At 38.9% G+C, this 23,879-nt stretch overlaps 1 protein-coding gene across 2 annotated transcripts in view; it reads left to right on the top strand.

The window, feature by feature from the left end:
• Window positions 1–351: 351 nt before the first annotated feature.
• Window positions 352–23,879, top strand: part of UFM1 (ubiquitin fold modifier 1) — an 80,302-nt gene continuing 56,774 nt past the window's right edge. The window contains exons 1-7 of one of the 2 annotated variants that reach the window (XM_035542828.1): window positions 366–479; window positions 561–656; window positions 854–910; window positions 1,224–1,281; window positions 8,214–8,253; window positions 8,661–8,693; window positions 13,751–15,634. In XM_035542828.1, the coding sequence (XP_035398721.1) occupies window positions 655–656; window positions 854–910; window positions 1,224–1,281; window positions 8,214–8,253; window positions 8,661–8,693; window positions 13,751–13,818 (258 nt within the window). In that variant the 5' untranslated portion in view covers window positions 366–479; window positions 561–654 and the 3' untranslated portion in view covers window positions 13,819–15,634. Of the gene's footprint in view, window positions 480–560; window positions 657–853; window positions 911–1,223; window positions 1,282–8,213; window positions 8,254–8,660; window positions 8,694–13,750; window positions 15,635–23,879 lie in introns of those variants that run through there. The other variant, XM_035542829.2, reaches the window with a different exon arrangement.

Below are 23,879 nucleotides of genomic sequence, written 5' to 3'. Positions count from 1 at the left end.
GTGACCATAGGTTTTCTGCAATGGTAGCACTGACACAGCAAGCGCTGGACACTTGGTGATACCCTGTGTTAATGGATGAACTCGCCTTAAAGAGAAGTGTTACTTTCCCTTATTGATTGTTAACCCCATTACATCTTCATACAAACTTATTAAGCTTTCAAAATGTCTTGTCAGAAGTCACAAAGAAAACTGAAAAGTGCTGCTTTTCTGCCACAAGCGTACCCCTCACTGTCCAAACACAACTTCCAACTCCTACTTCCAGCCTATGTGACAGACAGGGGCAGTGACAGGACGAGGACCTGAAGGACCAGCACGCCCCCCCCTCCATTTTCCCTCAGCGCCGCCTGCCCAACGCGGTGCGCCCAGCCCTGGGTCCTCCCTGCACCGCGGAACGGCCGTAGCTGTTGCCTCATTAGAAATCCTCAACATTCTCCTTCAATTCACCTCATTCGCTCTCATTCTCTTCCCTCTGAGCGTCGGTAGGGCGTGAGGACCGAAAACCCTCTCTCTCTCCGCCGCGGCGCAGCTCAGGGCATTTTTAACGTTTCTCTTTCGCTCAGGCCCTCGTCGGGCAGATCGGGAGGAGGAAGGAGCCGCGGAGGCCCCCAGCGTGAGGCGAGTGGCGGCTGACGTGGCGGCGGCGCTGGGAGCAGGATGTGAGTGACGGACGGGGGGCGGGAGGGAGCGGCGCGGGGAGAAGACCCCTCACGGCCCCCTCAGGGCCCCCTCACGGCTCTTCGTAGTCCCTCGTAGTCCCTCACAGCCCCTCACGGCCTTCTCATAGGCCCCTCACAGCCCCTTGCAGTCGTAGCCCCACAGCCCTAACCTCTTCTCCTCTCCTCGTTCTCCCCAGGTCGAAGGTCACCTTTAAAGTGACGCTCACCTCGGACCCGCGGCTGCCCTACAAAGTGTGAGTGCCGGGCCGGGGGGTTGTGGTGTCGCAGGAGGCCGTGGAAGCCGGTGGCAGAGCGAGCAGACGTGGGCCTGAGCCATGTGGGGTTTTGGTTTTATTTCATTTCATCGTTTTGGCAGATGCATAGAGCATCTGTATATGTGCTGCCTTGTAGGCTTTGATCTAGACCGTGTACCATCCATGCACATCCTTGGTAAGAGCATTACCACTAGTAAAAGTGATACTGTACACAGTAGCTTAATAACAAGTAGAAATGGGTTTCCTGTGTGTGTTAACAGTCACATAGCCTATATTTAAATTGTCATTTCAGGTTAAGTGTGCCTGAAAGCACACCTTTCACAGCTGTCTTGAAGTTTGCTGCAGAAGAAGTAAGTAGAAAGTTACAGCTCTTTTAACTTTCTGAGTGTTCCTGAAAGCAATTCTTAATTGTGGAATACAGTGCTTAATATAGCATAAAAAATGCTGTCGTTAGATATAAATGGACACCTGCTTTAGTCACGTCAGTGGATTTGTCAAAACTTTTGGAATCCTTAATTCAGCAGTTCTTACACAATTTGCATGTCAATAGCAGGGATGGACAGACTGCCTGTTTTTCTTCACATTTAAATTAATTTTATTTCAGTAGTATGAAAACTTACGATAGCGAACAGGATTACAAGTTACTACTATTGCATGTTTAATATTTTACGTTACGTATGCAGAATAGCCAGAATATTTTTCATTTTGTAAAGAAAATTCTTTAATTCTTCTGACATTCAGTTCCAGAAATCTTTCATCTGGAGGACTTACAGTTTCAGATTGTAGAAGGCTTTGAGGTTAGGCACATGGGCTAGATTCAAAAAAACAGGCTTAAGTGAGTCTTGCATTCTTAGCTTTTGAGTGTTTGTTCTTTCACATGGAATCCAAAGTCCAGAAATACATGTCTGAATTGCCTGTATGCAATATTTGAGGTGTATCCTTGTTTCAGATTAAACATGCAAAGATTAAGAGATGTGCATTTGGAAATAAATGGTAAAATAAAGTTGTCAAAAACACAATGGCTTTTTTTTTTGTCTAGTCAGCAGAAAGGTTTAGCTGAGAGTCTGTTCCTGCAGTCCCCGTAGTGACTTCTCCTGAAAGCTTAGGAAATCTTGGAATATTTAAAATTTAATTTGTGAAAGTGTTGGAATTCTAATAAAGAAAAAGGAAGGATAATGGACAATGTGACTTGAGTTTCCTGATGGTAGTGTTGTACAGCTATGGACAGAAGTTCTTAGCAGAAACAGTTTATGTGGGGATAAAAAGGGTTGTGGGTTGTTTATTTGGTGTGACATTACATTAGTAGTGACGTAAAGAACAATAAATGTCTTTAAATACACTTGCTGACTTAATGGCTTTTTTTTGTTTCTTTTCCAATTTGTTTTTATTTAAACAAATGCAGCAGTGTCCACAAAACCCACACATGCGGGCCTAGACCAAAAAGTCCAGCAGTACGCTGATGTGGGATTTCCACTAGCTGTGGGCTGTTTCGAAAAGGATCGGTCCTGTTCCCCTTCTGTTCTTTGTTACAGACTCCTGTTGCCTCACACATGCCAGGTTGAGATCTGATTGAACCGCATACCGAATTGTTCAGACTGGATCATTAATTAAAGGGTCTTTTTTTGACGTTTCTCTGTTTTATCAGTTAGTGAGCTTTGTTTTCTAGCTCTTTAAGTCCCACTTCAACCACCACCGTTTACAGGTAGTTTAAGATTGCATAAGGTGACATAGCTTTCAAAAACAACCTTGACTGGTGCTTCCTTCTGTTCCCTCACACCCTTAAACATACTGCCAAATAACTGGCAGAGTCATCTTAGAGATACAGTGTGGGTTCAGACTAAGCCATATTTTTGTTGCTGGATTGCTCTTCACACATGTAATCTAGATTCACACCATAGATGCTCGCTATAAATGCTAGTGTAAGGGAACAGGAAAGACTGGCGTGGGACTGAGAGTAGTTGGAGACATCAGGAAAGAGGTGCCGCATGTGGTGGAAGGGTTGCCCTCAAACCTGTAAACTCATGTCACTGGACGTTAAATGAAACTGTGATAGTGTGATAATAGCATCCTCTGTAAGGTGGGTTTGGAAAAGAATTAATTACTTAAATATTCCCATTTAACTAAACCATATTTTTTTAGTTGATGCGAGGAATTTGAGCATCCAAGGGAATTTTGCTGGTTATTTTGCTGGTTGACCTTGGACCACTCTGGTTCAGCACCATTTTATAGAATAATTACAGACATTTTTTGGAGGTGCTCAAGAAAGGTAGAAAATGTGTGATGGAATGTAAAAGAGCCCAGTATGGTTAATGCTTACAAGGGTAATTCCATTAAATGCTTATGTAACAAACATATTTTTAAAAGAAAATACAAAGAATGTTTTATTTCTCCTGAAAACAGTGTGAAGCACTTTTCGTATTAGCCTGTGTTGGTGTTAAATTGAAATTAATAACATGAACATATGCTTGATTTTTCAAAATATGAAACTGTTTTAGTTGTTATTGCTGATGCATTTCTGAAGCCTTTCACATTTCTGTGAGACAGGGCAGAACTTAATGCTTTGTAAACAGACAAAAAAGAAAATCAGCTTTGTTCTTGTAGAAGAGTCTACTTTCATCGTTCATGAACCTGGCATTGAAAAAAATGAGAGAGAAATTGACATTAACTTATCCTCAGTATCGTGGTTCGTGGACCAGTTTCATAGCACCTTATACTAAACATAGAAGGAAGAGATCAAACTGTAGCCCCAGATTTTGAATGAAGATGTTTGTCAGTCTCCAAGGGAAGTACATTATCTCCTGAATGACCAAAGCTCTAAGGGCAGAAAAGGATTTAAGTTTGGGCTGTTCAGCCTTGGCAGGTTTTCTGCTGAGATGTTTCTCAGTGTCTCAGTTCAGCCAAATCACAACCAGAATTCCTCTGTAACAGTTGACTGTAGCCATGATGTAGAATGTTCCTCATATTTATCAAGTTTCAGTCGCAGGTTACTTTTTTTTTTTCTCCTCAATTCCTTTCATTGCCGAAGGCAGAATATATTCCTTCCCCCTTGGAAATGGCTGAAATGCATAATGGAGATTTTTTGTATGTCATCTCTTAGCACATCACGTAACAAAGACTGGCAGAACTGGAAATGAAAGAACTGGATCATTAAATGGGAAGGTCTCATGAGGTCTTAATTGTTTGCAGCAGTCAGCCCTTCCCGATATATACATTTGACTGCAGTAGATTGGATGATGCAAGTTTATCTCTTTCCTTATTTTTTGTTTTCTCTGTTTGGTGGGGTATGTTAAAAAAAAAAAAAAAAACAAACAACAGTAACAACAACAAACAGTAATACAGAGTATTGGGAACGCTGTTCTCTTTAGTTTTTGTATGTCTGCAGCTCTTTCCACAGTTGTCAGAGTTCACTGTGACAGTGCTAATGTTCTCATTTACAGTCTGATATCTACTGATGTATTTATCAGTAGTACTGGTAGTTACAGCTACTTAGTACATATCTTGGGTATACATTTAAAGAATACTTACACAGCGTCTCTTACATTTGTGGAATTGTTACTCAAATTGTTATTTATTCCCAGTAAGCAAAGTTCTATTTTATTCTTTAATAACCATATAACACGCTCATCTGCTGTTCATTGTGCAAAAAGAATGAGTTTATTGCTGTAGAGGATTTTTGGCATTTTAACAAATGAGAAAGGGATATAATTGTTCATATACGATTGTTACCTTTCCTTTAAGATTTTACTGTAGATATTAACATGTGTTTCCTAGCATTGAAAAAAAAAAAAAAAGTTGTTTGGCAGCCTAAGTTATCAGTTCATAAGGTTTTTGAAGCAAAGGAGCTGTTTTTGTAAAGTATGTATGTTTGGGGCTGGATGTTTTCTACTTCGGTTTCAAAGAAAGCTGAGGATTATCAGCTGACCACAGAATTTCTTTGCTACTTGATTATCCATCTGACTTTGTGTTATAGAAAGCCTTACATTTTCAGCATGGGAAACATTCTTATCAGACACAGGAAGGACTTTTGATTTAAGCTCCAACAGAATGTTAAAATGTATTACTGAACCAAACTGTACCAAATTAAGTGTAATGACTTCCAGTATAGTTTCCCTTTCTATATTGTGATGATTTTTCATGTGCTGAGTGTGTAGCTGACAACTATTTCTGTTTGGCCCAGTATTTTGGGCTAAGATAAAGGAAGCGAAGTGTTTCATTCTCTTCTAACACAACATAATATGTATGAATCAGTAAGAGAATCTTAACTAGTCATCCACTGACTGACTGCCTCGCAGTTCTCACAGGCACCTAGGGTATAAGCATCAGATAGATTCTTCGACTGAAAAACAAAATGTCAGAAGATGAGTGCAAATGTCCATCCTCCTGTGAATGATCCATCCCTTTCATGCATTGTGTAACAGAAGAGGCAAGGAAGAAATGAGAAGAGACACTTAAGATACTGGAAATTACTTTTTTCTCAGATGATGTAGGGGGAAAGATCTACAAAATCACTTAGTTAAAATGGAAGCGTTGTTGAAAAATAACCGAAGTATTAAGCTAAGGACACATGTTCTGCTTGTTAATTTTGTGTTTTATTCCTTTACTTTTTGAGTTGAAAGTGGACTCATTTTAGGAGGTGGGACTTGGCGTGATTGACATTAATAGCCCACTGGTAAAACCTTATAAACTCATTTTCTCCTATTACATAAAAAAAAAAACAAACAGCTCCTTAGACTGCTATATCAAGATTCCCAGAGTTGGCAAAGTTGAGAATAAAGGCTTTATCTTCCTTCTCTGATAGGTATGCATGTTCTGGGTCAGGCTGGGGTAGAGTTAATTTACCCCACAACAGCCCATGCAGCGCTGTGCTCTGCACCTTTAGCTGGAACAGCCCTGATATCACAACGTTTTATCTGTTGCTGCACCAAGGCTGTCTCACCAGCTTTCCCATCCCCTGACCCCAAAAGCCAACAGGGAAGAGGTGGGGAGGGGGTCATTGCCAGGACAGCTGACCCAAACTCTCTAAAGGAATATTCCATACCATATGTTGTTACGCTCAGAAATAAAACTTGAAGGAAGAAGGAGGAAGGGACTCCTGTTAGGAAAGCTAGCAACCACTGCACGTACTGAGGCCCTGCTTGCTTCCCAAGAAGTGGCTGAACATTGCTTGCGGATGGGAAGCAGAGAATAATTTTTTCTCCTTTTGCTTCTGTGCGGCCTTTGCTTTTCTTATATTAAACTGCTCCTATCGCAAACCTCCAAATGTTTTTTTTTTTCCCCCATCTCATTTACTCCCACTTCATCCTGCCAAGGAGGGGGAGTGAGAGAGCAGCTGCGTAGTGCTTAGCTGTTGTCAGTGTTCAACCACAACAATGCATTAGCTATTAGGAGGTGGCATATTATTTTTTACATTCTTACTGTGAAATATGTAGCTCCCAGTTTATCAACTCATTATTCCATCCTTTCTTTGAAGACAAATTCTTCCGCTCCTCATGGCATTTTTACAGTGACCCTGGTACCTAATTTGTCTTTTGCAAAAATTACAGTTTTCATGCTACCTTGCGAGATGCATAGGTGACAGGATGTACCTGCTATGAATACAAAGCTAAGAGATACTAAGTAAAAAAAGTAAAAAAAAAAAAAAAAAAAAAAGTAAAAAAAAAAAAAAAAGGCTAATTTAATGTGTCTGGAACTAAAAAAGAGACATTTTTTTCAGTTTACTAACAATTAAGTGCTATATTCAAGTATGGTTTCTGTGAGCGCTAGCTGTTGCTGTTAGTGCATGGAGTTCCTGCAAATCAGACCTCAAAATTTTGAGTTGAACAATTAGAAAATAAGGAAAGTGTGATTAATGAAAGCCATTTAAAGGCCTGGATGAATTGACTTGTTTAGCAGATGGGAGAGTTCTGTAATTCTTACAGGAAAGCATTTGTGTTAGCTAGGATTCATAATAAGCTTTCCTTTTTCTTGCCTAAGAAAAGTGCTTTCTGAGGAGGTTTAAGTGAAACTTGCTGATTGCTTGGACACCATTATTTTACCTAAGGGGTTGTTAATTGAGCTCAGTACAAAGGAGTAAACCTTGGTCCTCAGACCAACCAAGTAGGACTGACTCACGCTGCCTACCCTTCTGTCCTGTGTGGTCCAACCACATTAAGCAGTGCAAGGATGTTTACCTGGACTTTGTCTGACTCCTTGCAGTCACAGAAGTAAGTCCTAAGAAATAATTGGTTTTGGCTTCTCCAGAAGCTGAGATCTTCTGAAATAATTCCCAGTCTGTGTACGTTGCAGCCTCTCCTGTGCAGGGCTTTTCATATTGTGAGATTGACTGCATATGATGTGCATAGGGGTGGGTATCGTGGGGACGTGATTGAGGGTACAAAGCCTGCTGGAGCTGATGTCAGAAATCTGAGGGAGCCAGATCTGATACAGTGCTCTTAGTGCATCCTTTTGTAAGCGTATCCTGGAGTGAATTCTTGGAGCAGAGCAGTCAGAGAGGACCAAACTGAGCCAGGGAGAAAGCTAGGAAATAAGTCAAAATGGAGCAAGATGAGCTAAAGCTAATTCTGGTTTCCCGACCATCCTCAGTCAGGAAAGCGAGAGGTTCACATTGTGATGATCTTTATGATGGTGCTACCAAGCACTCAGAATTTATTTGCATGATAAAAGATACTCTCTCAAAGCAAATTCTGTGTGTGCATCAGATGCAACCTTTTTTTTTTTCCTCCACAGTATATAATGTCTTTACAGTAGCTCTTGTTCTGGTCCTGTAAATGTCGAGCACACCAGTATGAAGTCAGTATGCCTATGAACATATACATGTTTTTTGGGTTCAAGATTTGATGTTGCTAATTTTTATTGCAGAAAATTTGAACATATATATTCTTTGCCACTTTTCTAAAAGAAAAGTATTGCTTGCTGAGCATTTGACATGATGTAATAAATATGCTTCTTAGAAGTTCATTTCCGTGCATGTTTTAGGTGTTCCTTTATTTAGTATAATCAGAACTAACATTCCTTAACTTTTATATATTTATCTAGTGAGTAATAATAATTGGATTTCATTTTTTTTTTAGTATTGCAAATTTCTTATTCTGTACTGAGGTGTCTAATCGACTTAAATTGTAAACCTTTATTTTGCTGTATCTATAAATCTGAGGGGAATCTTTTCTCATAATTCTTTTGTAACTGAACCAACTAAAATGATAATTGCTTTGAATATTCCCCATATATTTTCTGGATTAAATATATCTCTTACATTATTTTGTCCTGCTCTAATTTCCTTTAGTTCAAAGTTCCTGCAGCAACAAGTGCCATTATAACAAATGGTAAGTATATAGTTTTTATATTGTAGTTTCAGTTATGGGGTATTGATAAAAGCAGAAACATCTTTTCTTTCATAAACTGTAGAGACTGCAAACTGAACTTAATATTGCAGCATTATTGATATTACTTACGCATGGGTGAGGGTAATAAACCACTAATACGATTCATTGAAGTAGTTTTGTCATAACACGTAGTTTTGATTGCCTATGCTGAAGATTTCTTGTTAATTCCTGTGATAAGACTTATTTTGATTATAAGAAATAGCTGCTTGAAGTACTGATGTGCTAAATATATATTGCTTGCCATATTACATTTTTGAGCTGTAAGTTTAGTGTAATAAACTGTGTTATTTCTATTTTCACCTTCCCCTCTGTTTTTGTCTTTTTCTGTTTTAACATATTTTTTCTAGATGGAATAGGAATAAACCCTGCACAGACAGCGGGTAAGTTATTATTTATGGAGTCTAGTATTAAAAAAAAAAAAGTTAATTTTCTGTTAAGTTAATGCATAGCACTCTGGGTTGATTTTTATAGCTTAAGTTTTGATTTCTTAAATGGGAAAAGAACTACCAGTAGTTGGAAACTATAGTCAGTGTTGTGAGGAAAAGGTTAAATCCATGTAACTATTGCTCAGTTCATTATTTAGTCAGTGAAAGTATAAGGCACTGCTATCTTTAAGACTTAGCTATTTAGTGCAGTCTAAAAGAGTAATGCTGTTTTACTTGCTAATAATAGCTGTGTTTTTTTCCCCCACCCTATACCTAGTCCAGTAGTATTTACTATTTCAGCAGCCATTATGATAAGATGTGTTTAGAAAGTAATACTCAGTTTTAGAGCAGAAACTGAAGGTGCTTTGGAAAGCACATCTTCAAGAAGATAGAATCGTTTTGCAGATAGCCCTCTTGTTCTCACCAAGTGATTCCAAGTGAGAAGTTTCTGATTTCAACTGTGGAGGCTTGCTGTGAGTTAAGAGTTTGCCTCTGTCACAGAAAAGTATAGAATTCTTCCCCATCACCTCCTGAAATGCATGGAAAGCTAGTACAGATGTTGAATTGGGCTAATAATAGTCTGCTGTCCAGAAGCTGGCTTCTGTGGACTTGTTCTTGGAAAGTTACATTCCTAAATTAATTTGGAAAGTATTACAATAACCTGATCTAGACCCGTTTGAGATGAGAGTTCGGTGGAGTGGGGTATCTTGCTAGGGTCATAACTTTCTACTAAAAATAATAAAAATGCCTTTGGTGCTTCTTGAACACAGTCATCCAGGGGAAACTGTTAATCTGATTTGACTCCTGCTTGCAAATGTGATGCGCAGTTGATGGAGAGTTCATCGCTGCTTCTGTTTTTTGCATGAAGTCTTTGCCAGATTTTGTTCATTTATGCCCTCCATCTGTCATGTGTTATTGAAGATACCATACTTTCTTTTTTTTTTCAGATCTAAAGAGAATGAGAAAGTGTGGTATTACTAGTATACTTAGCAATCTAAGATAAATAGTATAAAGTAAAACCTTTTAGAGCACGTAGTATGTGATAGTTAGAAGAGCAATTGCTTGACTAATTTTGGGAATTTCCTGGAGTTGTAAAAGGAACCACTTAAGCATAGTGACCCATTTCTGAGGTCTACAATTGCTTCAACAACTTCTGAAAATGAAAATCAAGAGAACATCAAGTCAGCACCACAGGAGGTTTCTGTCCTCCCAGGGCTTGCCTTAAGACACCCGCATTATGCTTTGACAGATGTACTGCCTTAGGCAGACTCTTCAGCTTCTGCTGTCCTCATTATGATCATATGACCAAGTGCCTTAAAAACAGATGATAAAGCTAACAATATAGTGTAGCTACTAGATCGTTAGCCACATGTACAGGCATATTTTCACATGACCGCTGAAGAGCATTTATGCAAAACAGTAAAGTCAGTTGTTTAAGTTAAGGTATACTTACTGTGTTGCTCTTCCTCACAAGTATACTTTCATTTTGTATAGCCCAAATTAGCCCATTTTGTAGCCCAAAATAGTTGTAGCTTAATCCTTTAAAGTAAATCAGTTTGGGACTAGTTCACTCCTGAATGAAAACGTCCATATGGGCTTTTATCATGCTTGCAGCTATGCACATTTAATTCACAACTCTAATTGCTTTTCTAATTGCTTTGCAAAGTTTGCTAACTACTTATAAATGTTCACGAATTACTCAGTGGTAATATAAAACAGCATTTCAAAGTTAGGGTTCAAGTAAATGAAAAGCATTTAGATGCAAGATGTTTTCACCTTGGTCTTTACCTTATCTGCAAATACAAGATTAGGCTGAAGGATATTGTGTATATATCTATATCTATCTATCTATCTATCTATCTATCTATATATATAAAACAAAGAAGGTACCACTCACCATTACAATCCTGTGTGGTGGTGCTTTAAACTGAAAGAAGGGAGCATGAGGGAGAAGACCACCAAATCCAGGACTCAGAACAAAATCCCGTCCAAAGTTTACAAGTAAACGTAGATAACTTAAATATAACCTTATGTTCAGCCTTATTAACTGACACTTCAGAAAATAATAAGTAGGTTAGAACTTAATGTTGTTTTTTTTGGTTTTTTTTTGCATATTATTTAAGTTCTGTAGATTGAACAGTTACTTTAGTCTTCAAAAACTTCCCAAACCAAGATGATCTGGGAATAAAGTCTTAGTAATCCTTGGGGATTTCAGAGGTTTTGTCCTTTTCCACTGTTTCTCAACCTCTCTAATCAAAAGCAGTCCTCAGGTATGACTTTCATTCTCCCTATGTGATTCCATGGAGCAGGGGAAATGAAAGCTGAAAAAGCTAAGCTTAGCACTTAATTCCTGTATTGATTTCAATTTGAAATCCTCGATAGTTCAGGGAATAGTATGCCATAACTTCAGTAAACCCAGTGTAATATTAATGATGGAAGCAGACTAAGAGGTGGGGTGAACTGCTGTCTGCGTGAGATGCAGGTGTGTCCTGATTATGACTGCGATCACAACATAAGTTCTTTTCATCAAGATTGATAAGCTTAGTTCTCTGGTTTGCTGGTGTGAGAGATTTGTGTTTAGAGGGGTTTTGAAAAACACTTGAAACACTGAGAGAGAATGCACTCATTGGTCACAGCCAACACAGATCCATGAGGGGAAAGTCCTCTTTAACGAGCTTAATTTATTTTTATGACAAGGTCACCCGCCTGGTTGACCAACAGAAGCCAGTTGATGTAATCTTTTTCAGTTTCACCAAGTTTTCAATACTGTTTCTCACTGTATCTTTCTGAAAAAAAATGTCCAGCCTATGGCTAGACAAGTATGTAACACAGTGGGTGAGCCACTGGCTGACAGGTCGGGCCCAGAGGTTTATAGTAAATGGGGTTACAACAGGCTGGCAGCCAGTCACTGGTGGAGTTCTGCTGGGCTCCATTTCAGGGCCAGCTCTCTTCAGTGGTTCTGTAAATGAACTGGATGCAGGGCTGTCTGCAAACTTAACTAGTGTGCATTCCAGTACTAAACTAGGAGGAGCTGTTGACTCGCTTGAGTGTAGAGAGGCCTTGCAGAGAGGTGTTGACAAGTCAAAGAGCTGGGCAATCACCAACAGCATGAAGTTTAACAACAGCAAGTGTGAGATTGTGTTCTTGGGATGGGGCAGTCCTAGCTATACGTACAGACTGGGGGATGTGAAGCTGGAAAACGGCCCTGCAGAAGGGGATCTGGGAGTTCTGGTCACAGCAAGCTGAACACAAGCCAGCAGCGTGCCCTGGCAGCCAGGAGGGCCAACCGTACCCTGGGGTGCATCAGGCCCAGCACTGCCAGCCGGGCGAGGGAAGGGATTGTCCAGCTCTGCTCTGCGCTGTGCGGCCTCACCTCCAGCAGTGTCTGCAGTTCTGGGTGTAAGGAGGGCATAAAGCTATCAGGGAGTGTCCAAAGGAGGGCTGCAAAGATGGTGAAGGGTCTGGAGGGCAAGACGTATGAGGGTCAGCTGAGGTCCCTGGGTTTGTTCGGCCCAGAGCAGAGCAGGCTGAGGGGAGGCCTCATGGCGGCCTGCAGCTCCCTCAGGAGGGGAGCGGAGGGGCAGGCGCTGAGCTCTGCTCTCTGGGGACAGCAACAGGACCCAAGGGAACGGCCTGGAGCTGGGACAGGGGAGGGTCAGGCTGGGTGTTAGGGAAAGGTTCTGCACCCAGAGGGTGGTCGGGCACTGGGACAGGCTCCCCAGGGCAGTGGTCACAGCACTGAGCCTGCCAGAGTTCAAGAAGTGTTAGGACAGTGCTCTCAGACACATGGTCTGATTTTTGGGTTGTCCTGCGTGAAAGCAGGAGTTGGATTTGATGATCGTTGTGGGTCCCTTCCAGCTCGGGATATTCTATGATTCAGTGATGATTATTCATCTCTTCTGTATGTGGTCTCAGCATATCATCTAAAAATAGAATATCTTCTGATAACACATTTTTTTGAATGGGTTTTCTGGTACTCATTATGTTGAATAGGTAGAACAGTTTAAATCCTTATCTGTGTGCCAGAAGAGTGAAACCCAAAACAGGGAAGCTTTGTTCCAATATGCTACTAATGAACAAATGTTAAATGTATTAATATTTAGTATGAGCACACTCTACATCCATGAAATAACGTGCATGAGAAAGAAATGTAATTATTGTGTTTTTACAAGTCAACATGAAGATGAATTGGAATAGATATATATTACTAATACCTTTTATTGTATTGTGTACAGTCTCCTTCGTGCAGTAGCACAATGAAGATTAAAAAAAAGAAGTATAAGTCCAAATAGTAATTAAATAATACATCATGTTTAGCAATGTGATTTCATTTGCAAATACTGCGTTTAATAGAGTAAAGCAGTAATGACAATCCTGAATAGCCATCTAAGTATTAAAAACTTTCATATTGTGTGCTCCTAAAAAATCTATTATGATCAGGACTATACAGTAATAAATAATAAGTTGAAGAATTTTTGATGCTACACTGAGACTGACGTACGTTTGGATGTGTGGAGAGCCTTCCTAAAAGAAAAGTTCAGTTGGAATTCTGAAGTTAAAAGCAGTTAAGTACTGAACCAAGGAATTATGAATGAAAACATGCACGAGTGACTCAAGATAAAATAGTTTTAATAAATTAGAGCTTGATTTCCGAGTCTTGAATTTATTCTGGCATATAAGTGAAATCAGACATGCAGGTATGGAAATGCAAAGTTTGAAAGGCCATAACTTGCAAGTCTTACTTTGATCTAGAGATCTTTGATCTTGCAAGTCTGACTTTGAGTCAGGTATTTTTACTTCTAAGTACGAGTTGTTTGGACAGGGGCGGTGTGGGAGGGATAAGACAGAATTCTGTGGAAAGAGAAATATATGTTTCTGGTGTGTGAGAGAAATTACTACAAAGATGTTAAACACTGACCTGATTATATTATTTTCCTTTAAAAGGGCATGCTTGTTTAGGTAGCATTTTATTTGCTTGGTGACATGTTGGTTTTTTTTGTTTGTTTGTTTAGGAAATGTATTTCTAAAGCACGGTTCAGATCTACGGATTATTCCCAGAGATCGAGTTGGAAGTTCTTAATGTCTACTGGAAACTTTTTGAATAAGTGATGTTGCTGTGCAGCAAAGGTCTATTTATTTTGGAACTCCACAGTGCAACTAATGAATTGGCCTTCTTTAAAGCTACCAAAAATGACTTCCCAGGATTTGATCTCTTTTGACACAAAAATAAGGTTTAGTCTCCTTGTTAAAATACATGAAATCATGCACTGATTCTTTCTTCACTAGTATATGTAATGGGCTGATTCCATATTATGTGCTTGAAAGAAAGATGGACCTCTCTAATGGTGTTACTGAAACTGCAAGGGCAAACATTTAGCCACGATCACTAGATATTTAAAGTATTTTATATACTGTTGGACCTACTGTATGAAAGGGGGACTTTATGATATTGGTACAGAAAAAATGTTCCTACTGAGTGCTAGAAAGTTTCTGGGTTTTTTTGTTCTTTTTTCCTAAAATTCCACGTTTGGAACAGTTTTCCCATGGTTCAAGTGTTTAGCTCAAATAGAAGGGAGATTTCAGTGGATTATTACTGAAATAAATAAATGCCAAATGTTCCAAAGTAATTGTAAGATTTAATTGCTGAAAATATTTTAGATAAAAGAGAAAACAGGTATTGAAATGCTAAAACTTCATTTGATGTTTTGTGAAGTTAAATACAGTTTCAGAGAATTTGTGAGACATAATCTCAAATAAAGTGCCATCAGTTGGGAAGGATTGCAGTATAATTTGTGAATGTATAGGTTCTGGTCAAATATGTCATTCCTTTTTCAGTAAATACTGGTTCTTTGCAAAAGTCTTGTTTTGCTTCTGTGTATTACAAGGGAAGTTGTAGAATGCATTGAAATGTTTGTGTTTGGATAACTTCTTGTTTATAAATTGCCTGAGGTAAACTATCAGTCATGGATTCTAATTAGAAAAGTTGCTGCTTTTCTTGAGCTATTAATATTACTTTGTGATTTAATCTATTTGGCCAAATCTTACCCTGTTACATTTTGTGTGTCTTACTGAGTTTACAAAAAGTTGAACAATGGGCAATGTAGCGCTTGATTAAATGAGGATTGTCTGAAATACAACTTTGCCGTGCAATACTTATGCTCCAGAAGGATGTTCAGATTGTGTTTCAAATAGTGTAGAAGTACAAAATGCCCTTATGAGAGGGTATGAATTAAGTGTATAGAGGAAAACTCTTCTGAAAGTGGTATATGACTATAAACATTTTCAACTCTAAAATGAATTGTAAATTTCTGGATTTTCCTTTATTTTAATAAACAACAATATGAAAAAATGCAAATATTCCTTTCTCATTTTCTTTAGATTTTGACAATAATTAAAAATGATGCCCTTTGACATTTTAATCAGCATACTCTGAGATTCGTTTGAAGCCAAAATACTTGTATGCAGAATTCCAGAGAACACTGATTTTAAGGGCAGAGTGCGTAGTTTCAATTTATCTAATGCAGCAATATAGTTAGAATGAGCTAAGTTAATAGCTTGTAATTTTTCTCTGCCAGTCTGTTGAGCGAATACCTGAAAAACACCTTACACTAGAATGTAACAAAAATCAAAGCTTTCTTTCCTGTCTCAAGGTGCGATACAGTTTTCAAAAAGCCATCATGACTTTTTCAAATTCAGTTTGAAGCTAAGGTGCGTTCATCTTCTTGTAAAGGAAGGCTAGGTAAGAATATCTCAGATGACGCCTAGCATTTGTTATGCTGTTATTTAGGTAATAGCATGGATAGCATAAAGTATTTGTTTGCCATAGTGTGTTGCAAGCAGTTTGTATAACATGCAAATGATCTGTCCATTTGGAACAATAAATGATCTTTGTAGTACTTTCTGTGTTCATGACACCTTTGTCTCAATATGGTCTCTAAAAGCTGAATGTAACTTTTCAGTTTGGTGAATTCGCTTGGTATTAGCAGTAGAGTGTACTTGGTAGGCATTTGCAAGTTGATTTGATGTTTGCAAGTTCATTTTGTTGTATCCAAGTCATAATTGACACGTTGTATAGCAAAATAAAAGTTTCGAACCAGACTTTGTAGGCCTAGGGAATCTTCAGAAGATTTTGAAAAGAATGCTGTACTCCCAGACTTGCACTGTTTGGTCAAACCTTACTTTAAGATGTACTTCGGAAATCAGCTCTGCCTGGAGTATAGTCTTGGGCTCTGATTGTAACTTGACTGATGTTAAATGAGAGACTTCTGTCATTTGTCTCTGTTTTACTTTGTCATTTCTTTGCTGGAGGCATGAAGGCAATTTAAAGGGTATTTTTTCCTCTATTTTACATTTGTAAAAGTATGGCTGGTTTATGTTTCAAACATATTCTGTGAAAATGTTTGGCAGAATCCTTGAGCATTTATGTGGAAAGTCTCACCAAAACTTCTAGAGAGCTGTCGTTATTCTTGTGGTTTATAAAATATTCTAGAAGACTTGATTTTCTCAAATTTGACAGAACTTCATGAAATCACGGGTATTTTTCGGAGAGGGAGACACAGTGATCTAATGTAGTATAGAAAAACTAGAAGAGGTAAGAATCACAGAGTCATTAAGGTTGGAAAAGACCTCCAAGATCATCTGGTCCAGCCATCACACTACCACCAGTATCACCCACTAAACCGTGTCACTAAACACCATATCCAACCTTTCCTTGAACACCCCCAAGGAAATGGCCCTCACAACAGTTCTGTCAGTACTGTGAATTTCCTCCTTTTATTTCCAATTGTCATGGTTTTGGCTTGGGTAGAGAAAATTTTCCTTGAAGAGGCTGATGTGGTGTTGTGTTTTGGATTTAGGGTTAGCTGCCTGCCAGGCTAAACCACAACACCAAGCCACAAAATCCAACTTTTTTCCATGTTTAAGATTAGAAGACCATTTTCCACTCTCATTGCTGCTAAATAATGACCGTAAAAATTGTGGGTAGCAGATACCAAGAGTTTAGATTTTTACTTTTTTAAATTCATCTTTAGGTTGATAGTGAAGACCCACTTCCCGTTGCTGCTCCAGTGGCACGCTGTGCAGTCAGAGCGAGAGGAGGAGCTGCTGGTATGACTGCAGAATAGCAGTTAATGGATTCCAAAGATACTGGGGGCACAGCAGTCCTTTGTATGGCAGCATGCAGGTAGTCATCAAACAGAACACTTTAATGGGGCAGTGAAAAAAACCAAATCCTTCAGTTTTCCTACTAACACTGTGGAGACAGCATTTCAGCAATACAGGCAGGAGCACCAAGCTCCAGCTGAGTAAAATTCAGTTCATGTGTGATACATTTTGTTCATATTTAAATACAGTACACCTAACTATACCTCTCACTGGTGAATTTCAGTCACTGTTCCTGCTGATGGAAGGTAGATACAGGGGAGTATTCACAAAGGCTAGCATGATCTTTTTGAGGCTAATCTCTGCAGGCTGTTTCTGAATTTAATGGAAAATGAAATTCCTCCGGAGAGAGATTCAGAGTAGCTAAATGAATCTTCAGTTCTGAATAGCCCTCTGGAGGAGCCTTTCTCTCTTTACTGACTCTGTAGAAAGCCTTGAGATGTTAGCCTGCAGGGGCTAATGTTAACCTTTGTGAATACATCCCCAACATGCGCTTCCCCCTCCCTTCAATATTACATGTTGTAGCATTGTGCTACCCACTCGCTGTTGTTTGATCTGGATGTTTAGCACATGACACAAAGCTCCCAGGGACTTGTTCAAAACTAAAATTATAAGCACTTGTTTGCATGAAAACAAACGTGCTTTTTATGTGATCTAATTAGTCAAATGCATCTTTTTTTGTTTTTACAGCAGGCTTAGCAGCCTTGGTGGGAGTGTCAGGGAAGGCTTGTTGTTCTTTACGGAAAGGTTTGTCAGGTTAAAATTAGTTACATCTACAAACAAAGAAAACCTGTTCTGAAGAAGAAAACCAACCATTCTATTACTTCATTTTTTTTTTCAGAGTGTAGAATTGGTCTCCTTTATCTCCCCGAGGGGGTTAAATGTTCCTGGAAAGCTGATTTTAAAAGGTTTGGAATGCATGAAATAGCCATTAATGCAAAGGCCAGGTGCAGGTGTTCCTGCTTATTGCTATGAAGAAAAGTCCTGAGGCTGTGAGTGGGAACTGTCAGTGTCTTTCACTGATGAGAAATACCAGGTGTTGTCTGTAAGAACTATACCAACCATAAAGGCTTTTGATCATTTTGCTGGAGAAAAATCACTCTTAATTTTGAACAATTGATCAAGTTTGTCCTATAATTAAGTTAAATTTGTGGATCTTCAAAGTAATCTTCCTGTGATGGGAATGGGAAGGTTCAAGACTTTTCCCTATGGAAAAAGAAAATGTAACTTGCATCAAAGATGAAGTGCCAGCTGCAAACCACAGCATCTTTATCTTCAGAAGATTCATTCATAAAGATTCATTGTTGTCTGATGAAAAGTTTAACAAAAATTGGACGTGCCTTGTCTTTCTGTGGTACATGGTCTTTTTGCAATTCCAGGCTCACATGGTATGCTATCTTCTCATAAAGCCACAAGGTTTTAGTTCATGTGAGCTATTTGGTGCACTGTCACAGCCCTCTTAGAAATTCAGCTAAAGAGCTGTTGGGTTATTTACAAGGGATGTGTATATATGAAGTATATCTTCTACATTTAATGAACATTTTTGCTATGGATAATCAGGGATAGTTTGATATTAATACTGATTAATGCTCCTCATGCCTTTTAAGCATCAGGCATTACTTTGAACTGATTTTCATATGCTTTCTCCAAAATAGCTCATAATAATTTAGGCTGCATGCCAGTTTTGCTTTACAAAGTGTTAGTTTTTACTGCGGGACAACATCATCACTGTGGCTTCCGTAGAGCATAGAAATGTAAATGCTTCTTCTGAACCAAACTGGGTTTATGCAGCATATCTTCATGCTTAAATGTGTATGCGTGTGCAAGTAGCTGATACATGCAGCTCTCCAGTTCCTTCTCTGAGGAACCAGGACCTCGATACCTTTACTAGCTGGCCAGAATTGGTGAGCTGACAGAGAGCATGGAGTGGTAGGTTGTGGCTGATGAATCAATGGTAACGGTAATGTGGCTGATGAATCAATGGCTCCCTCCTTTAAATAAAGAGAAATTACAAAACAGAGGACTAATTTTATACACAGATGATTCTCTTTGGGGAACAAAATTGTCCTGCCTTCTGTTCAAGGCAGAGCTACAGTCTAGTCTGGTCTTAAGGGCCTAGCCTAATCTCACTCTTCCACGATTGGAAAGACTGCTTATATGCAGGGACTTCTCACCCAGGTAAAAGCAATTTAATCTGTTTTTTAGGATTTTCATAGGCACCGTGCTGACCAAGTCATTTTCCTGAAACAGCTGGTAGACAACAATCTCTTGATTGTAGCCATTGTGTTGGTTCTTGAGTGCTGCTCTAAAAGATTTAGGTATATTTCCTGGGTATTTTTTATGTAGGACTCCAGGTGTAATTGCAGGAGTCAAGAAGACAGTGAGTGTTAGCTACTTTGAATTATTTGTGTACCGAGTTGTTGGTATTTTTCCCCAATAGTTTGCCCCTATTTGTCTGCAAAAGAAACATTTGCAGTTAAGGAAGTGCAGTATGCATTTCCTGCTCACTTACCAAAATAAGATCGAAATTGTAGTCATTAGGTGATTATCCTATCAGCTGATACTGTAGTCTTGGTTGTATATCCTGGCACAAAATAATTTCTAAAACAATTGCAAGCCACTGAAAAAAGCAATGAAGTTGTTCACTGTCCATCTTGAGGGTAAATAGAATTCTGCAAGCTTTCAGTGCTAACTACTGCAAGGTAAGCCAGTAGCTGTCAGCAGGTTGCTGTTCAAGAGTAGTTTAAACAGTTTGTGTAGCTGCTCAGATTTGTCCACTGCTAATTTAGTTTCCTATTTCTTTAAAAGTTGGTTGTGTAGGTCTAGGCAAAAGCCCTGTTTCAAGGCTCTGTCACAAATTTGTGTTAATTTCTAGCCCCAAATCCACTGCTTTTACCTGACTCTTCAGATCTGTGTTACTGTCACATGGTTCTGTCTGGGTCACATACATCGTGGTGGAGTCTACTGAGAAACCTTTGGATGTTGCCCGCTAGCAAGATAGTAACTCTTTAATTAATAATTCTTAAGAGAGCATTGAAATAAAAATAATCTAAGAAATGTGGCCTGCTGCTCTAAATGCTTGACCTAGAATCGTATCGCAGAAAAAATGCTGCTGAAATGAAAGGGACCTATATTGCAGTGGAAGGAACTGGTACTGACTAGACTGTTTTAGATATGAGACCAGATTCATGCTTCAAAATTGACATAATTTTTATATATAAACAAGGAAGAAGTCCTGAGTACAGGGAGAACAACACTGGCATTTTAGCACAAAACCAGAGAGACCTCTAAATACTAATATGTGCATGTATTTGCTCATTTTCTATCTGATGGTACACAACTTTCTTCACAGTTTCTCACACTGTGTATAAGCACAGAGTGCCATCAAGTCATAATGTGTAGTCTACTGCTTTCAGCATTCTGAGAAAAGAGAGAGGGGTTGGTCTTCAGGATAAGGAGAAAACTTAGTCACCATCTTAATACAGCAGGTGAGCCCAGGTAGCCAAACTCCCAGGTGGGGGGGAATTCCTTGACTCCAAATTGGCAGCAGTAGAGCGATTTCTCTGTGGTCAGCAGAGTTTGAGGGCCTTACACAATACAGAAGAGCACTGATAAATGAGTAAGTCCACTTCAGGACTACCAGGATAGTTTGGGAACTGCAGCACAATAATGTTGGAGAAGAGAGTGACAGAGCTTCTTTTATTCAGTCTGAAGCAGAGAAAGGTAACAGGTAATCTAAGTGCCATTTTCAGACATCTAGAAACCACCATCCAGGGCTGGTTATAGAGAAGATGAAGACAATTGCGTTGGAGGTGGACCATGAAAACTGGACACACTGCAGCATGGGAATTTCTAAGAAATAATATGAGACAAAGTATTCACGGTGAGAATTCTTGGACGCTGGAACTAGTTGTGAAGAGAGACTGGAGTCTCTCTTTGCTGACACTCAGAACACAATTGTACAAGGCCCTGAGCAACTGATGTAACTCTGAGGCTGGCCCAGCTCTGAGCAGGGCTTGGGGCAGATAAACTCCAGAGGTCCTTTCCAACCTGAGCAAGTCCCTGGCCAGTTCTTTCCTTACTCCCCCTCTCCCAGCTTTTTCTTAGTAGAAATAGAGCTACATCTTACTTTACCTTAGATACCTGCCCAGGCAATGGAGGCATGGCACAGCCATAGCTCTTTCTACTTGAACTCTTTTTACCCTCTCCACACCTGTATATTTCTCAGCGTACCTGTAAAGGATTATAGTCCTTGACCTGCTGGAGTGACGACCAAAGTTTTACCAGAGGAAGTAGCCAAAATCATAATGTCCCCAACTGTTGTGTAGAAGCTGTGGCAGTTGCTTAAGTAATTTGGAGACTGACAGGTGAAATATACGTTCATATGTATTCATTGATGATACTAATATTAGATATTTTGTAAATTACATTTTTAATGTCTAAGTTGAGAACAAAAAGACAATTTTGGATGTAGCTGATCAGCTAACATTTATTGCAGTAACTTTCTAAATCACATTTTTTTCACTTGGGCAAGAGAGGGAATGTAAACAGCATTACTGTAATAAAATGCTGTCAGAGGATCCATGTTGCTTGAAAAATTAGCATCTTTCAATTCAGTTTTACAGTGACATTTCCAGTTAGCAGTTGTGATTTAGCAGTAGAGACCCATTAACTTGTGACAGGGTTCTATTCCATTTGTATGGGCTCTTGAGTAGGATACAAATAATACTTGCTAACAATAATAGCAGCTAGGAGTCTCTACCCCTGGCATGAATAGTGAAAGATCGTACAAGCACTCAATGTCAATAACCACCCATGCAGAGCAGATTATTAGTACGTGAACAAGTGCACAGCATGTCTTGCCAACTGTACAGTAGTCGGTGATATCCATTATGGGTGACAATAAAATAAAAATGGTCCAATTATTTATGTCAGATTCATTTAATTCTCACTTCTTGACTAAATACTGTTCTCAATTACTATATCTGTAGCACAAAGTAAGACTGGGCCAGAGTGAGCTCAGGTACTGATTATTCTCACGTCTTGGCTCTGGTTTGGATGACTCCAGGTGTCTCCAAAAGAGAGGGAGTGTTTATAGGACAGTCGGTGTCATGCAGCCTCAGGCCCAGGAATGATGGGCCTGAATGGTCTGAAGTTTAACCTTTTCATTTTTATTTGTAACCTGGTGCCCATAGAAAATTAGGATGGAGATCATCTGTTTGTTTTCAGCATTGGGAGTCAGGGATTCCTGAAGGTTTATGGGCTAACATCTGCAAATGATGACAGAGGGAAGCAATTTGAGCCATGTGCTTTTGTGAATTACCCTGTGACTTTTAAATTTCTTCTGTACTACCGAAATGCCAGGGGAACTTAATAATGCCAGAAAAAAATTCATCCATAGAAACTGTTTATGCGTTTAAAATAAATAAATAAATAAATAAATAAAACAACAGCAACAAAAACCCTCAAGAGGATCTTAAAAATGAGAGCACTTGGATGTTGCAATGATTGATGATGCTGGACATCACATTTCTTTGTTGCAGTTCTCTCCAAACTTTGAGTGGTGACCACTGCCCTGTGGTTATTTATTCTATTGCCCTGCTTCCAAACACTTCCAAAAACAAACTGGCATCTCTCCAGTTTTGGTCTCCAGGCATCTTTAAAAAAAACACCTTTATTTCTTTCAGTTCTAACCATTCAGCATAATCTGTCTGGTTGATACCAGATAATATGGATACCTCCTGTGGATACCTCACTCATGTGATGCCAAATGGCATCATGTCATTTGCCATTGAAGTAGTTTAGACAGCTTCATTTCTAAATGATTGAAATAATGCAATTTACACTGTGAAGCCCTCAAAATTAAGGAAGTATAGCAAATATGCAAAGTGTTTTGGACCTTAGTCTGAACATAGTTAAAGTTATCAGTTATTTTTAGATTTCTGAAATAAAATGAGAAGAAAATGTGATTCTACCACTTTATACTGAATGTGGCAGCTATCAAAGCAAAATATGCATTCATTGTTTTATATTGTGCCTTAAATGCAAATTTTATTTTGAATTTGAACTGTGAGATCACCTTGAAAAAGCTTTATTAAGCTGCTGTGATGTGTTTGCAGTACTTAATGACCCCAAATTAGAATGATACAGAGAGGCTGTAACAGCTTCCAGTGTTCGTCACAAAATCAAGGTGTTTGTCAAGAAGCCTCTGGGTTTGTCTAGTTAGTGGAAATGACTTTAATGAATTCATAACCCTCGACAGCCTTTTTCTGAAGATGCGTTGACACTGCATGATTTTAAATGCAAAATATATGCCTGCTTACTAGTGCTTAACTATTAGTTTTAGTAATCCTTCCCTGTTATGAGTGAGGAAAATCAAGGCATTCTAAATCTTCTGCATTGTATTCCAGTCTAAAAGCTAAATAAAGACAAATAATTACTTCCATTATCCAATGATGGTGATTGGAACATCAATTCTGCCCAAAAAAAGAAGGAACTGTGAGCTGGCAAATAAGCAGTTATGGTATCAACAATATGTATGATCATCTACTTAGTTCATGTGAACTTTTACTATTAAAGAATGAAATGTTATTTTAAGCCAGATGGGGAATATCTGCAACTGAAATGCACTAATTCTACTTTATTTTGGTTTTCCAAAACCAGCATCAGTACTATTTTATTCTATTTAATGCAGAAGACTGTAAGTACAAAGAATTGTGACTTTTTAATACAATGATTCTTCAAGTATTTTCGCTGTGAACAGGCTTATATGAATTACATGCAGTCAACATGTGTGGGTTTTCCAAAGTCATCTACAATTTTTCTGGAAAGCAGGCATCTAAAATTTGCAGAAGGTTGAATACAGTTGATCAAGTTTAACTATTCATCCTGCAGTATGATTAAGTACAAAAATAAGGCAGGAATAGGTCTAACTGTACTGGAAGGTGCATCTAAAAGCATGTTGTTCTTCCTCGAAAGTAC

Source organism: Cygnus atratus, chromosome 1 (genome assembly GCF_013377495.2).
Source record: "Cygnus atratus isolate AKBS03 ecotype Queensland, Australia chromosome 1, CAtr_DNAZoo_HiC_assembly, whole genome shotgun sequence".
In the NCBI taxonomy this organism is placed as follows: domain Eukaryota; kingdom Metazoa; phylum Chordata; class Aves; order Anseriformes; family Anatidae; genus Cygnus; species Cygnus atratus.
This window is presented reverse-complemented; position numbering and strand designations above follow the sequence as displayed.